A 15,868-nucleotide genomic window follows, 5' to 3' on the forward strand; every position below is an offset into this window, starting at 1 on the left:
CCCTCTGCTCGCAAACATTAGACGTGTTCAAAAAAACATATTCGGGAGTATAGACAGAACATAATTCCTTAAATTTAGAGTTTATAGTGCCATAAAATCTGCTTTTCAAAAATTAAACCATAACCATCAACTCCCTCAAAGGATATCGTGGATTTAGCTCTAATTATGCGCCGTAAGGGACTCGAACCCTTCCCAGTTGCTAACATTGATAATGGAAGGCAACTATGCTACCCCTGCACCAACGGCGCTTGATGAAAGAGACATGGATTAAAATTTTCAGCCATCCTATAGCGCTAGTCTTATCATGGGCGATACTTAGTTGGCTCACTACAATACCGGAAATGGGGGTAATTACGCCACGGTAGTGCTCTTTTATTGCCTGTGATACCATCGGAGTCCTATGATACTTCCGTAGTCTGTTATATAATAGACTATTAGTATAAGTAGTAGCAATCAGGTAAAAATAAAATGTATTTAGAAATACGAATTATTCAGTCAATACTGATTCTCTTACATCCAGTATTCTTACAGTATTGTAAGAAATCTAGTATTGGTACGGTATTGATTCGGTAATTCGCCTAAATGCCGCATCAGTATCACTAAAGTTTATAATAAAATGTCATTTTCAGGTATCGAGACTAGCAGGTTCTCGATATAGAATTTAAAACTGACTGTAGGGGTTGTATTTTTGTCAGTTTTGATACCCTGGGTGGCTGGTACGTACATGCGCATGTGAATGAATTCAATCAGATACATGTTGTAGGCTGGTTTATATAGGGTGGTAAGTCTGTTTGGAGTTAATAGCTGACGAAGCCTATACTAGTACATGTAGCAAAGTACTGTGTGACACTGTACTAGTCACAGCGTGACAGCAATGAGAATGACAGTACGTGGCATGCGGCGTTACTGATGGTCAGAGCGGGGGTGGCTTTGATGGCCGCCCTGTGCGGGCATACTAGAATTATTGATATGGTATTGTGATGGTATTGATATAGTATCCCTCAAAATTTATTATTTTCCGCCATACAGTATCAGTTCTGTCTAAATGCAGCACTTTATTTAACACGTCTTAATAGGAATAAAATATTCCCAACACTACTGGTTTAACTTCGGGGCATCTGAGCAGCAAAAAATTGCGCACCTTACAGCATTACTCCTGTAACTAGGGTACCCCGATTTCCGGTATTGTACTTGTAGCGGTGTTACCTGTCCTGGCACAAAACTCACTACATTGTAGAGCCATGTACACACTTATAATTCAGTGCGTATTAATACAGCGACCTACATCTTATGGAAATTATTCACTCCGACAAACACGTATAGATGGGATACACCCATGTCCCGAGTCCTCCATAAGACTACAAAAGGTACTAGAAGACGGGTTTTTTTTTCCTTTCCAAAAAAAGGTCAACCCTAATTTCTAAAGCCCTGTTCTGTCTATGGGTTCTGTGAGACCTGTATTTTTTTATCCCCAATTCGACTACGTTATGTACCGATCAATTTTCTAGCTACAAATTTGCCAGCCAATTACTGCTATCCTTATAATAACTCTCAACAAATCCAACCGACCCCGTCTGAGTTTGAGATCTACTAAGTAACCCACAAACCTGTACTAGATAGGTTCTTTTACTATCCATTAGTTAATAGATACCGGCCGTTTCCCGTGAGGGTTGGGTTGTCTTATCAATTACTAGATCTGAATCAATCTCTCACTAATTATTCGTCTAGTTTGTTGTGACTTTTGGCCCCCACAAAAAGGGATCGTACAAGGTTTAGCCAACTTCCTATGCGACACGGGCCGAGTGATGGATGATGAAAACGATATTGCAGTCATCATGTGACATGGTAGGGTGTGATAGGTTTGTATTAGAGTATCGTTGGTCTCTATATTCCGATACTTGTAATTATAAATAAAATAGAGAAGATGGTGGTCCGTATCTAAATGTTAATCACCACTAAATGTTAATCGTAAAATATAACCATTTGGGTTCCTTGTAATATAGACCCAAACCCACTAAACCAAGCCTTGGAAACCTAGGCAGATATTTTCTCGGTATCGCCTAGACGTTGAGTAGGTAGATCGAGACCATAGCTAACTGTTGTCCTTCATTCGCGGTACGTGGGTAGATGTCCTTCATGAATCAACAGCGAATTAATTCAGAAGGTGAAAGCCGGTATTAGGGGCTGGGGGATGAAATTTCACCTCTGGCTTTCGTGGCATCCTAAACCATATGCTGCGCCTCTAAGTCTTGCGTATGTGTTCAAACTTGCGGACATAGCTTACGCAATATTGCTCTCCTCCGTGACCCATATAGTGAGGCCGTGACTCCAATCTCCGCCGATCACAGGTCAGCCTTGGAAAGGACAATATGCCAGTAACTGTCAATCGACCTGGATTTGATTCGTACAACCTTATTTAAACAGGTAGGCTGTGTAATTCTGGAACCTTCTGTGCTGTCAAGACAAGACAATTTATGAGCGATCACTTAGTTGGTCTGTGAACGTTTGATGTTTCTGAGCTCGAGCCTCAGGGGGCCCACTAATGTCTTGAATTCAAAACTCAGGAAATGCGCAGTTGAGACCAAAATCGAGGCGTAGAGTTTTGAAATCATCTCCGATTGGATTTTCATTGTAAGGTCTTGGCAGAAACTTACACCCCTGCTCGCACCCGCTAAGCCTGAGCGGGGACTGCAACCCGAATACTTGTTTCCACTCACCAGCTATCACTCATATGCAATGAAATCAATGATCGCCGATATCATACTGATATCGGGATGTCGAAAAATTCTTCAGTGGCACAACTTTCCTGCGGAAGGCGTGAATTGTTTTCCTCGCAGCGGCTACGCCTCCTGCGTACGTGGAAATAAGCTTAACTCACCAGCCCCTGTTGTAAATCATTACAGGGCTAGATCATTGGCTTTGTTAGTGAAGATGCTTATTTTTTAGGTAGAAGTTTTCAGAAATCGAACTTTGAGATGGGGATCGAGGAGGTTTATAAAGTGTGACGTATCTCCCCCACGCCGTCGCTTCTTTCCTTTTTTCGGAGGCACCCGAAGTTTGTCAAAAAATATTGCATAAAAAAATATGTAGGCCGACGGGAGATGGACGGATTAACACACTTGAGATGTCATGGCTTGCATGATCCGATCTAGATTTATCTGAGGGGTATCTGGTGAGACTTCCTCTACAGGTTCCTGTGCCTGTGCTTGCGTTGTGCCCCCGTGCGAGGCTATTGCGTCGTTGGGTTGGTCGTAACCGTGAAGCAAATCATGAGTTATATTGCTACCGTCAAGGTAATACTTATTAGTTTGTTCACAGTTCAGATCATGTATTATCACTCAATGTCAGTATAGCCAAACATATGACTAGTACTCCAGAATTTCATTTGCGAGTTTTTTTTCCCCCCACTCTAAATACCCAACAAACCCAAACTCCCCTAGACTTTTTTTTGAATACCATAAAATTCAACAATCCGCTTACATGGTCCATACGATTCGGAATCCGGCCCCTCGGGAACCTACGCCTTCCACTGCAAACCCCAAATTTTCTCCCCTGCGTGGAACGGCACGACAACCCCCTCACCTGCTCCGATCGTGTCAACCACAACTACCCCCGGATCCTTACTCAGCACAATGACCCCACCATCCTTGCTGCCCAAACCCTTCTCTACGATCTTGTAAAATGCTCTCCCGAAGTCACACGCAAATCCCTTCAGCATATCGACCCTCCCCGCCCTATCAAACGCAGTAGCAATATACTGCACCGCATACGGCTGCGTAAACACACCCGCCGCAGTTTTTCCAGTTGCAGTACCCACCTTTGCAGATTTAGGGTGCGGTGCGGAATCGGTTCCAAGGAAAAACTTCGGATTTCCTGATGTAGCAGCCTTAACAAGTGCTGCACGATCTGAAGGAAGTTTTGCAACAGGCTTGCAGAAGCAGTGCGGGTTGTCGGCCCATTGATCAATAGTCAAGTATAGGTGGTGAGCAGTGATAGTTGCTGCAACTGTAGGACCACATTTTTTGACGGCCTCGACTGCCGCAGCAGTAGTGCAGTGTTCAAGGACAATGCGGAGCTTGGGGAACTTTTCATGGATGTCGAATAGGGTTGGGAGGAAAGTTTCTTCGGCATTGAGGACTGTAGTGGTCTCCGACGATGGGGATTCACCATGGAGGTTGAGAACTAAGTCATGCTCTTCCATTGCAGCGAATACAGGATAATACTGTGTATACGAGACAACACCGCTCTCAGAATTGGTAGTAAGTCCTTTGGGATAGGATTTAACACCGAAAATCTCATTTGTTTTGGCGGCCTCGGCAATGACAGCGGGGGTAATTTCGGGGGAGAGGTAGAGTGTCATCATGTAAGTCACGGAGCTATCAATAGCCTGAAGCCTCGCATGGTAGGATAAAGCTTGCTCGACCGTAGTAATCGGAGGAACGAGGTTTGGCTATGTATATATATAAATAAATAAAATAAGAATATTGGCTTGAATTGAATATTGATAATTGCGTGATGGGCCGTGAATTACCATAACATAGACGAGAGAAACGCCACCCTTCTTAATAGTGGGTACAACGGTTTCCATCATGCTGCCATCACGAAGATGGACGTGGAAGTCCGCAGCTGCGGGCAATTCGATTGAAGTCATGGTGATAGTTGATGTTTCGGAGGAATGGAAAGATCGAGTGGGTTGGGTTGGAGGGTGGTTTCTGGAAAATCTTGAGATCTTTTGTTGAGTGATTCCGTATTGTGTTATCTTTTCTGAAAGATAATATGTTTACTGATGAATCAACCCGGCGAAACACTTGACAGATGAGGCAGTCCCCAGTGTGGGGAACTTCAAGCCTTGGCATGCAGGGTAACCTGGAGGCTCTTCTTGCCAACACAGGGGAATTAACAATCGGCCTAGGAACATCACCACCAGCTATTCTACCAATTTTTCAAATCTATCTTGTGGCCAGGCATCTCCATATTTCTCCCTGAGATATTTTCTGTCAGGACGCTTTGAATTGCGTTGTGGACAGCTAGTAAGCTACCTCACCCCGCAATGGCTCTCGACTCTCTTCACAATCAGCCCGTCGTTATCGACAATGGATCAGGAACTGTCAAAGCTGGGTTTGCTGGAGAAGACCTACCGAAATGCTTCTTCCCTTCCTTTGTAGGACGACCAAAACATACCAGAGTGCTTGCAGGAGCATTGGAGGGTGATGTATTCATAGGATCTCGAGCACAGGAATTGCGTGGTTTGCTCAAGATCAAGTATCCGCTGGAGCATGGAATAGTTACGGATTGGGATGATATGGAGAGAATCTGGCAGTATATCTACAGTGAGGAGCTCAAAACACTATCAGAAGAGGTAAGCTTTATGGGTTGATTTCATTATTTATTTTTATTGGAAATATTCTCTAGAGGTTTAGTAGTAACGAGCGGGGGGAAGCTAATTGGGTTATGGGTTAGCATCCAGTGCTTTTGACAGAAGCGCCACTGAATCCTAGAACGAATAGAGATACAGCTGCTCAAATATTTTTCGAAACTTTTAATGTGCCTGCTTTATTCACTTCTATACAAGCTGTTTTATCACTGTTTGCTGCCCGGTCCATTTGTTGATTACGTTTTACAACGCCAGTGGAATATCAATTTGCTAATCCATGGTCACACTGGATATTCAGATACGCTTCCGGTCGAACAACGGGCATAGTTCTTGATTCCGGTGACGGTGTTTCCCACGCTGTCCCTGTATATGAGGGATTCGCAATGCCCTCAGCTATCCGCCGTATCGATGTAGCTGGTCGCGACGTGACCGAGCATCTGCAGGTCCTGCTACGAAAAGCTGGTGCTGTGTTCCACACATCTGCCGAGAAGGAAGTTGTACGGCTGATGAAGGAAAAGGCTTGCTACATTGCCTCTGACCCAAAGAAGGAGGAGAAGGAGTGGGCAGGCGGCGGGTCAGGCAGAGTCGAGGAGTATAGATTACCGGATGGCCACGTTTTGCGGGTAAGGGACCCGTACACTATTGCATGAAGTAAAAGCTTGACGTTAACATCATATATGCGGATAGCTCGGTTCAGAGCGTTTCAGAGCTCCAGAGATATTGTTCGACCCAGAAATCATTGGTCTTGAGTATCCAGGGATCCACCAAATTGTAGTAGACGCCATCAATAGAACGGATATGGACTTGAGGAAGGATCTATTCGGCAACATTGTTTTGTCGGGGGGCTCCACCCTCACCAGAGGTACGTTTTTGGCCTGTACGAGGGTCGCCATTGCTGGTAGCCTCGTGGCAGAACCTATGGTGTTTATTAACCGCAAATTGTGTGCGCACTTTATGTTCACGCAGCTGACCGTGTCTTAAAAATGGTTGTACAGGGTTTGGTGACCGACTTCTTTCGGAGGTGAAACGTCTGGCGGTCAAGGATATGAAAATTAAAATATTTGCGCCGCCAGAACGCAAGTACAGCACATGGATTGGAGGTTCAATTCTAGCGGGGTTGAGCACGTTTAGAAAGGTCAGTCTTATGCCATTTTCACACAATTCTTTAATATACGCCCATTCGGTTAGAGGTGATCTCCGGGTTGACCCTAACCGTCCGCTTACGTTTCATGTTGCAACTTCTGCATTTTTTTTACGTGTTGAAAATATACTATCCCTGTGGCTTGGCATGTGGATCTTCTGTAGCAAACCACACTTGACACGTGTGGGGTACTACTATTTCCGCAACCACAATTCGTAGAGAACCTAGCGTCACATCATCATCTGAATATATTAGGCTAACATACACCTTGGTGTACCTGTATTAGATGTGGGTGAGCATCGATGACTGGCATGAGAACCCGGAGATTATCCACACAAAATTTAGCTCTTAGCCCCGTGCAAGTAAAGGGCAGTCACTGCTGGAAATACACCTAGAAAGACGAGCCAAAGCCATCATAATTCAACGAGATTAGTTGTGCTGCTGCTGAGATGTTGTGCTTAGATTAGGGAATAACATCACATTCATAATGTGCATTTACAGGGAGTTGTTTTTTACTGGTTTGTTCAAAGAGGAAGCCACATACCCTATTCTTTCTTCGTTCTATTAAATAATTGCGCGCTTTGGCCATATAATTGTTATGTACGTACCTGTATGTACGACGATTAATTGCGGGGAAGGAGAGAGATTTTAGGTAAAGAATTGACTCGCGTACTACCGAAATCTCCGAACCGGTGGGCTTTTGCCTTGCGTCTGTCTGTTCACCTAACTCCACGGATCACCGGCTGAAAACCGTGCATGCCTTTTTTTTCTTTGTGTTTTTTTGATTTTTGTAGCCTAGGTCTTAGGACGCCTCGGATCCCCCTTCCCCTGGCTTTGTTACTATTTTTCGGCTGAGTGCCAATCTCACCCAATCAACCAAAAGCAAAGGGATCAGCTCCAGCCCAAACTTACCACTCGTCTTGAACATCGTGAGAATGCTGTTTTGTTTACTTTTGTTTGTTGCGGTTACTGCTTCCGTTTGAGATCACGAGATTCGGTGTTTCGGGTCTGGTTACCCGCCCAACCAATCCTGTTTATGGTGGCTTTCTTTGTACTCTGTATTTCCTCGTTATCTGCCATCATATACATAGTCAATCATCATCATCATCAGCATCACCGTGGCCACAATTCATCATCAGGTTACTTAGCGTCATACTAAAATATGACGACAGGTTGTATTTTGACAAGTTTACTCTAGGTTCTTAACGCCTCCTTGGACGGGTATGGCAGATGGAATGGTATGGATAGACGCGGAATGTCAAAAGATTCGGTCTAGAGAGGCGAATAAATGGATCTTCAAGTGCCAATTGCAAAGTGTTGAATCATGAGAATGAGTTGCGGGTATATGTATGAGTCTTTGAGATTCAAAAGCCGAGTATAACCATAATGTAGTTACAAACTCTCCCGCCACCATATTATATCGTACAGGCTAGCTAAGTAACTAGTAGTAAACTGAGTAGAAAATTCGTTAAAAAATGGAAAAAACGCTCAACACCACCAGTCTGATAGCAGACAAAAGAAAAAAATAAGCAAGTCCCGTTGTTCCATGTTCCAAAGTCCCAAGATTTTCCAGATCCATATTCCCAAACTTTTTTTTCCCACAGGTTTTTTCTCTTTTAAGAAGGTTGAGGGTGGTGCGTACAGGAGAGAGGAGGAAGATGCCACTTCCCACCCCCTGCCTGCTAAAAAAAAAATAAAAAAAATACAGTTTGTTTAAAAAATACATAAAAAGAAGGAAAAAAAAGTATAGACGCCACAAAGATTTAAATCGACGATTTCCAAAAACAATTCCCGCCTGCAAAAGAAATAAATATCAAGTAAAGCAAATATTATCCCGTCCAAGTTTTGCCGGAGAAAGAAGGTAAAAGCAGGTATATACAAGCTTTTTTTGCTTCTTTTTCTGACCGACTAACTAGGCTATTGAATCATTCGCCGACCGACCGACCGACCGACCGACCGAGGTTGAACTCCAGAGACGAAAAAGAGATGTAGGAAAGAACGCAATGTTGAAATTGGATTGGACCTATGATCTCGAGTTGACGCGAGTCAAAGTGTCCCACACCTTGTCGGCTCCTGACCTTATGCTTGAGGTTGAGAAGCGGGGAGCTGATCTGATTGAGCAAGTGGAGCTAGTTGAGCTTCGTGGTGAGTCCGGCTCAGTTGAAACAGTGTTGCTGTGGGCAGGAACGACGTTTCCGGCACCTCCACGGCCAATGGAGTAGACTGGGGCGTGGTGCTGGTGGAACAATCGATCACGCTCAAGCTCCTCGTCAAAGGAAAACATTGCTCGCTCGGTCTTGGGCTTGATGTTTCCGGCACCGCCGCGCCCCCCAAAGAAAAACTTGAGTGTGAGGGGTAGTGGCAGGTGTAGTAGTGGGGATAGTAGTTGCTGGGGGAGTGGAGCTATAGAAACTGCTGGTAAGACGGCGGTAGTTGCCTGCACCGCCGCGGCCGGCGTGGTAGTAAGCACCGCTGTCGTGGACTGGAGAACCCTCGGTGATTTGGATGGTCATTTTGCTGGTTTGGAGAGTTGTGATGTTTGGTGATGGTTATTTAGGTATGGTAGTAAGGTAGAAGCTAATTGAATTCAAGTTCGAGAGCTGTTTGTATTGATGGTATTGAGGAAAGATATGAGGATGCTATATATATTTCCACTCGAGGGGGTTGGTGTTATATATACGATATGAGTATATTTGTTGGAAGCTGTGAGTGAATAAGACACCGAAGATGTAATTGCTGTGTATTGTTGTGTGTGTGGATGAAGAAGTCAATTCTAGTGGGAAGCCAAAGAGGCTTTATATTCCAGGAAATAAACCAGTGCCCTGAAGATCGTGGGACTCATTGTGGTATGCTATGGGCAAATAATAACTTTGGGGCGTCGGCATCCATCCTTGGCTGACTGACTGACTCGTAACAACACCACTCAACATCTTACCAGTCCACCACCATCCATCAAAGCAGACCCAGTCACGAGGGGCCGCTACCGCACTTGGACCACCATGACCTAATTTCGCCATTGAGATTTGTTATTGCCCATACCTACTCTATGTGATCCAGTACACACACCCATACATCAATCTATGCCATGCCACCACTACAACTACCTCCTGGCCATGGTTCAACCAGACGCAGGAGGCCGTCGGTCTACTATCCAGTGGAGTGGGCCAGCTTCATTGTGGCCACCAACTGAGTGACTACTTACGAGTACCTACTGCTCCTGTTAGAGTACCCGTATGTGCTACTGCAACTGCAACTGCAGGTCAATGTTCAAACATTCACTGCACCACTGCACTTTGAAAGAGCCGAGAACAAGTGAGTGTGAAAAAAAAAACGATTTACATCTACTAACGCAACGCCCCCTGCCGCTGGTTCGGTTAGGGCTGCGGATAGGGGATGAGCACAGGGCTCCCTTCGCGGTTATATTGCTTCTTTCTGCAAAGGGAGGGAAGGAGAAAAAATATCATCGTGAGAAATGATGACGAGTGAAATTTTTTTAGGTGAAGGTGAGGTGCCATGCCATGCCGACCGTTGCAGTAGGCCCTACTCCTGTTCTAGGCGCTTTCATTACGAGAAGAAAACTGCGCAACCAACCAAATATGGTCGTGGAGGGGTTGCCAGGCGAAGCCTCCTTCCCGTAAATGGGCATGGCTGTTAGGTAATTGTGGAGCACGGGTTGGCCATCTGACCTTTGTTGGTTGCAAGGGAAGTTAGGAAAAATGGAAGTGACTTCAAATGGCCCAGGTGTGTGGGTGCTGTCAAAGAATTATTTCTTTCTTCTTCTTTGGTTGCGCAAGAATACGTTATTCCCGCCTCATTTCAGCAGGTCAGACCCAACATCCAAGTGTGGCGCGTCCTGCTTCAAAAAAAATTGAATCGAGGCTGGAGGAAATTGATCAGAGGACGTTTCTTCTTGTGTCGTCCCCAACTCGATCTGATCTCCCTAGAGACGTCATCAGACGCACGAAACCCTAACTGACTGACCTGAGCTCCAAGGACGCCGTACCTAGGCAGACGGACAGAAGTGAAAGAAAAAGAACATTTCAAAGAAAAAGAAACACAGAAGCGATGAGGAAAATTTTTTCCATGCGTTCCAAACAAGGCACCAACTTCTTCTTTCTAACAATAGTTCATTGATCCCCACAAAACCGTCCCAGCCAAGAGCTCAGTCCACCTGGGTACATAGAGTACATGTGGGTATGTGGGTAGGTTGGAGCAAGCTCGCCGCCTCGCCGCTGGGCGTTGACCCCAAGCTGCAGGTACATCCCCAAGATCTCGCCATTCCAATTCTAATTCACGACAGACACACGTGCACTAGAACATAGCCGGCATAAATCATTATTTTGAACCTGAATCCCTGGTTGTTCCCCGCAATACTTTACAACTGAGAACTCCCTCGTGGCTTTTCGAGACCGCACATGCTGCTCTTTGTCCTCTAGGGGTAGCCCAACGCGAAGAACACCGGTAGAAGTGGCGTCTGTGCGAGTTGCTTGGAGCGGTTGGCCGAGAATGCCGAGAATAGCCCCCTTCGATCGTATCGGTGAAATTGACAGCTTGAGGAGGCTCGGTGTTCGGATTGCGTGCAAAGGCCGACGGGCCCCTGGTTACATGATGCGCTCTTCCCTCTCGGGCAGATCACTTGACACTGCAAATCTCAAACTTCCATAACCAAGGCACCGTGCGTGCGGCGTAAGGGAGTGAAATCTGGGGGAGACCTACTGCTTCAGAAATCTGATGCAGGTGAGGAAAAAATCTGAACCAAACCTGGGAAGGCGAAACTGCAACATAAAAAGCAATTCACAACGTTCCAAGACCGAGCTGGCGTCATATAAGCGTCAATCCTTTCTTGTCTTAAACTTCGGGGTTAGAGGCATTCAATTGGCCCTTGGCCTCTAGCTAGTACTGGTACTTCACAGGAAAACAACAAGAAAAGTGCCTTAGCAACCGGTACTGCGTGACCGCCTTTTTTTTCCTTTTCAAAAAGCAAATAAAAATCATTCTCTGATCGAAAGCACCTTCTCGGCATCGTGAAAAGTGAGAAGCTGGACCTGGTTATGCCTTGGCACCTGGGAGAAATTTTCTCGCCCACAACACTCCAGCTAACGTCCCAACGCAAATGCAACCCCGAGTCAGCACACCACAACGAGGATCGTGAGATTGCACAGGGCCATATGACGTTTGAGACTTGTCATGAGGTACTTTGCGAATTGTCTAAGCGGACAAGAGTAAAAAGTTCACTTACCAAGCACAACAAGCAAATATCTGAACACGCCCCCCTTCTTGTTGGAAGAGCCTAGCAAGAAGGCCCAAAGCCATAAGGACTGTGGCAAATGTTTTCCATCTCTTCCAAATTTCACGGCTGGGTGAGCCACAAATCTTTTGTAAGCCGCAAGCTTCTTTGGCGTGTAAGGTGGGTAGCGAATCTATTGAGACAAAAAAAAGAATCAACACCAAAACATTAGTTCGTTATTCCATCGTTCCCTCGATGAGTCTAGAAAGTGCACAACACAACGGTACTGAAAAAGGAAGCCGCATTCAAGCGAGTGTTTATGGCCAAAAGAAGCAAAATGGCCACAGACTGCCGGTAAATGTCCCATCGTGACATTCACACGCGAGCGTCCTCTGAAAGCATGGGAGGAGAAATGTGTTTTTTGGAAAAGGGGAAAAAGCAACGCGGACCAAACTTACGCTGAGCTGCCCCTCAACCCAGAGTGGCTGACTGAGGATCGGTCGTCTGTGTACGAATGAATCAAAAGTATCACGGCCTAGAAGCACCCCAGATTATTTAGCACAAAAGCAAGGCTTGCATACCCGCTAGCTGGTATTTCCCCGCAAAAGTAAATAATGCTCGCCAGTGCTCCTCTGTTCGTCCATACAAGGGAAAGGGAGTCGAAGGGGGAGACCACGAGACCGTCGCCAAGGATCGTGACAACGAAACACCAGCTCAACTCACCTCTGTACTTTCCATGTCCGGATTCACCAACCCCGCCGAAGGGAATGTAGCTGTTTGAGGCATGAAGAATCACACTGCGTTTTATTTATTGTCAGCAATTCGAACATTGCTTGCAGAGGGTTCCAAGCGCATCACTAATTCACGAAAGCAACAGCTCCATAGGAATACAGCTCCGTAGTCAGAGAGCCAATGCGAAGGTTGAAGACTTGGTCATGCTCCACTTCAACGACTAGGAAACGCAAGGGGTTGTGAAACTTACTCATTAATGGAGACACCCCCAGACCTCACACTCTTGAGAACTGCAGCCGCGGTTATTCACCGTGTTGACAAAGAGCAGCTCCCCGTTGGCGAGCATAAAGTGGCCGCCGGCCAAAACTGAGGCGGGCCGACTGAGGTGAGCGAGGATGGACTTACTCTTTTCTTGCTCCAACTTATCCGCAGAGAAGATGTACATCGCCAGCGGCGTATCCCCCAGCCTCTTCGCCAATAATACCATCTCATCGACTTTTCCTACAACCATCATAGGAATCACAGGGCCGAAAATTTCTTCGCTCAACAAACTATCACTCGAATTTGTCACTTTCACAAGTGTTGGTTCAATGAACCTTGTTGACTCGTCGACGCTTCCGCCACACAAGACTGTTCCACTACTGTTGTCCAACAGCTTCTTGATGCGGTTGAAGTTTCTATCATTGACTATTTTGCCGTAATCCGGGGAGGCCTGCGCACCATTCGGGAGGTATATTTTGAGTGCATTTTTGAAACTTTCGACAAATTCGCGCTCGAGGCTAGGGTGTATGAGAACGTAATCAGGTCCTAGACAAATTTGGCCGGCATTGTGGACCTTCCCCCAGGCGATCCTTTTAGCAGCAGTTTTTACATCGGCAGATTTGGTGACGAACACGGGGTTTAAACCGCCTCTGCAGATGGGTTGTCAGCGCGATTTTCTGCAATTGGTGCGATCAACCATATTAAGGCCAATAGCTATAGCATGACACCATTAAGGGTGCAACTAAGGGTACTTTAGAGTTGATGAGAAGCAGAATATCGCTCGACCAAGCCTTTCAAGCTCTTCCGGGCTTCATCAAGCTGCGTCAGACTCCATCAAGCTGTGTCAAGCTCCATTAAGGTTTCAAGGGTGAGCTTCTCCGAGCTTCTTCAGAGCATTGAGTTGCAGCTCAAGTCCCCAAGTACCTGAGCAGCTTACTGCTCGTAGGGGATTGATACAAGACTACCAAGTATTCCACTCTTCAAAGGGCATCGCTTTTCAAAAGTCTTCATTTGGGACAGGAAAACCCACAATTCCAATATACAAGGCGTCAAATGCTTCGCTGCCGCTGTAGCAACAATTTTCCCCACATAAGTGCTTCCCGTGTAGACAATCTTATCAAACTTCAGCTCCAGGAGCTTCGTCGTCACATCGACCCCGCCATTGACGACCGCGTAAAATTCACTGTCCAGAACATCCTCGACGATTTTCGCAATAAGTGCAGAAGATCTTGGAGTCAGCTCACTGGGTTTCACAACGGCTGCGTTACCGCCGGCTATCGCTCCAACTAGCGGACTGATGGTCAATTGAACGGGGAAGTTTGAAGCTCTGTCGGACCAGAAGTATGCAAGTCAGTTCAAGTTCAGGTCCTGTTATGTAATTCATCAGTAGGTCAAATTTGTTTTAACACTCGAGAGTGATGACAATTTGTGCTGTCCCACACACCCTTGCTTCCTTGGTATAGCCGGTGCTCAATGTGGCAAAGAAACCCCTAATATTCGGGGGAGAAAACGAGAGCAAATACAGCGTTTCCCTGTGAGGCGAGCATTCACCTACTCGTGCGGCCCTGTTATGTCCTCCGGGCTGCATATAATTAATGAATTTCAATCAATCAATCAACCAATCGATCGGCCGATCAATTAATCAATTAATCAATTAATAGTCGTGCGGCCGGTTTGAAGCCACCCAAAGAACTATGGCGAGTAATACCATAGGCAACCCAATATAGCTCACGATGAAGGCCAAAGACCATCCAACAGTGCGAGTGATTGGGCAGCTAATAAGAGCTCACATTGTTGCAGTCTTTAGATCAATTACCCTTCTGTCTGAGCGGCTTCAATCTGACATCTCGAGTACAAATATCCCTTGACTGCAGATTTTAAGTGATGTAGGTCCTCTCTGCTCGGTATCCCGCGTGCTCACGACGCAGGGAAACGCTGTAATGAAGAACGAGAAGAAAAAAGACCAAAAAAAGAATAGGACTCTACCCAATAATTAGAATTGTTCCCATAGGATCTTTCCTCATGACTGGTCTGTTGACAAGCTTGGTAGTCCATGGCACGTCGGTGATAGGCTCATCCGCCGCCCAGGTCTTGAGGTTCTCCATAACATTCACGATGTCGCTCAATGGCCACGCGAACTCGGTCATGAATGTCTCAAAAACCGGCTTCCCGATATCGGCTGCCAACGCATCATAGAGTGCCTGCTCATTGTCTCGGAGACCCCAGTAGAGGCGGCCGAGCTGCTCAAGGCGGAAAGAGAGCGGGTGAGACTTGAGAGTGCCGAAGGCCGCGTCTAGGCGGGTGACCGTTGACGCGATCGAGTCCACAGGGGTTGGGGTGAAGGAGGCCATAACGCGCGGGTGTGTCGGAAAGGTCGTTTGGGATTTGTTGTCGAGAAAGAGATGTAGATGTAATTAGGTTATTCAGAATTTAGAGGGATGTGATGGGATGGGATACGTTGGGGACAACTTGGGATCTACGGTATCCGGATTGCCGACCTCACACAGAGGCTAAAGGCTAGGTGAAAATCACACGGGACAAACCGAGGCCGACAGCTCGTTCGTTCCCCACAGATCAGTCCTGTTTCAGGGTCTTCAGGGCGCGATTTCAGTCCGGAAACGAATCTCTTCACATGTTGTGATGAGGACAGGTTAGCCATATACGGCTAGCCCTACGCCACACTGCAACGGCGGGACCGAGGCAAACCGGCTTTTGTGGAGGATCTGCGACGGTTTCTTCCTGTCGTGCCACACCAGAACTCTGGCCAATCAGGAGAGGACAGCCTGCAGGAATCCCAACGACTCGGTTTGGGGCGGTCTCGGGTGCTTGTGGTAGGCTGAAGGTGGGTTCCGATTCGATCCGAATTTCGGGATCTCCTTTGCTTCCCGTTTGCTGGAGAAGCTTAAATGTGCCTGAATCAGGTTACTGGATTTGTCTGCGCGGCGGGAGGGAGGGAAGTTTAAATCTGGGGAGCGTGGCTGCTTGCGGGGAGGGAAGGCTGGCTTTGGGCGAGACATAATCAGGGCATAGTGCGTTTGGGTTCACAACTTGGACTGGAGCACGATATACCACTATACAACACTTTTCAAGTTTATTACAAGACTCTTTTTAAGTTTTGTGCACCCGGTTGGGG

General features: G+C 46.4%; 4 protein-coding genes across 4 annotated transcripts; 1 reads left to right on the plus strand and 3 right to left on the minus strand.

The window, feature by feature from the left end:
* Positions 1-3,517: 3,517 nt before the first annotated feature.
* LAJ45_08016 (uncharacterized protein) lies at positions 3,518-4,651 on the minus strand (the record flags this gene model as incomplete). Its single annotated transcript, XM_046117570.1, has 2 exons — positions 3,518-4,450; positions 4,532-4,651. 2 exons carry the CDS (start codon positions 4,649-4,651, stop codon positions 3,518-3,520), a joined length of 1,053 nt encoding a protein of 350 aa, XP_045969219.1.
* A 399-nt stretch (positions 4,652-5,050) lies between these two features.
* On the plus strand, positions 5,051-6,867 carry LAJ45_08017 (uncharacterized protein; the record flags this gene model as incomplete). Its single annotated transcript, XM_046117571.1, has 6 exons — positions 5,051-5,359; positions 5,461-5,585; positions 5,673-5,997; positions 6,062-6,236; positions 6,370-6,509; positions 6,802-6,867. The coding sequence occupies 6 exons, from the start codon at positions 5,051-5,053 to the stop codon at positions 6,865-6,867; spliced, it is 1,140 nt and encodes a 379-aa protein (XP_045969220.1).
* Positions 6,868-8,538: 1,671 nt separating this feature from the next.
* Positions 8,539-8,799, minus strand: LAJ45_08018 (uncharacterized protein; the record flags this gene model as incomplete). The annotated part of the gene is made up of 1 exon (XM_046117572.1): positions 8,539-8,799. One exon carries the CDS (start codon positions 8,797-8,799, stop codon positions 8,539-8,541), a length of 261 nt encoding a protein of 86 aa, XP_045969221.1.
* Positions 8,800-10,947: 2,148 nt separating this feature from the next.
* Positions 10,948-15,086, minus strand: LAJ45_08019 (uncharacterized protein; the record flags this gene model as incomplete). Its single annotated transcript, XM_046117573.1, has 10 exons — positions 10,948-11,157; positions 11,232-11,290; positions 11,579-11,611; positions 11,755-11,935; positions 12,201-12,277; positions 12,466-12,539; positions 12,725-12,764; positions 12,880-13,385; positions 13,766-14,062; positions 14,722-15,086. 10 exons carry the CDS (start codon positions 15,084-15,086, stop codon positions 10,948-10,950), a joined length of 1,842 nt encoding a protein of 613 aa, XP_045969222.1.
* Between the last annotated feature and the right edge of the window lie 782 nt (positions 15,087-15,868).

This window comes from Morchella importuna, assembly GCF_003444635.1.
Source record: "Morchella importuna strain M04M26 chromosome Unknown Morimp01GS027, whole genome shotgun sequence".
Taxonomy (NCBI): domain Eukaryota; kingdom Fungi; phylum Ascomycota; class Pezizomycetes; order Pezizales; family Morchellaceae; genus Morchella; species Morchella importuna.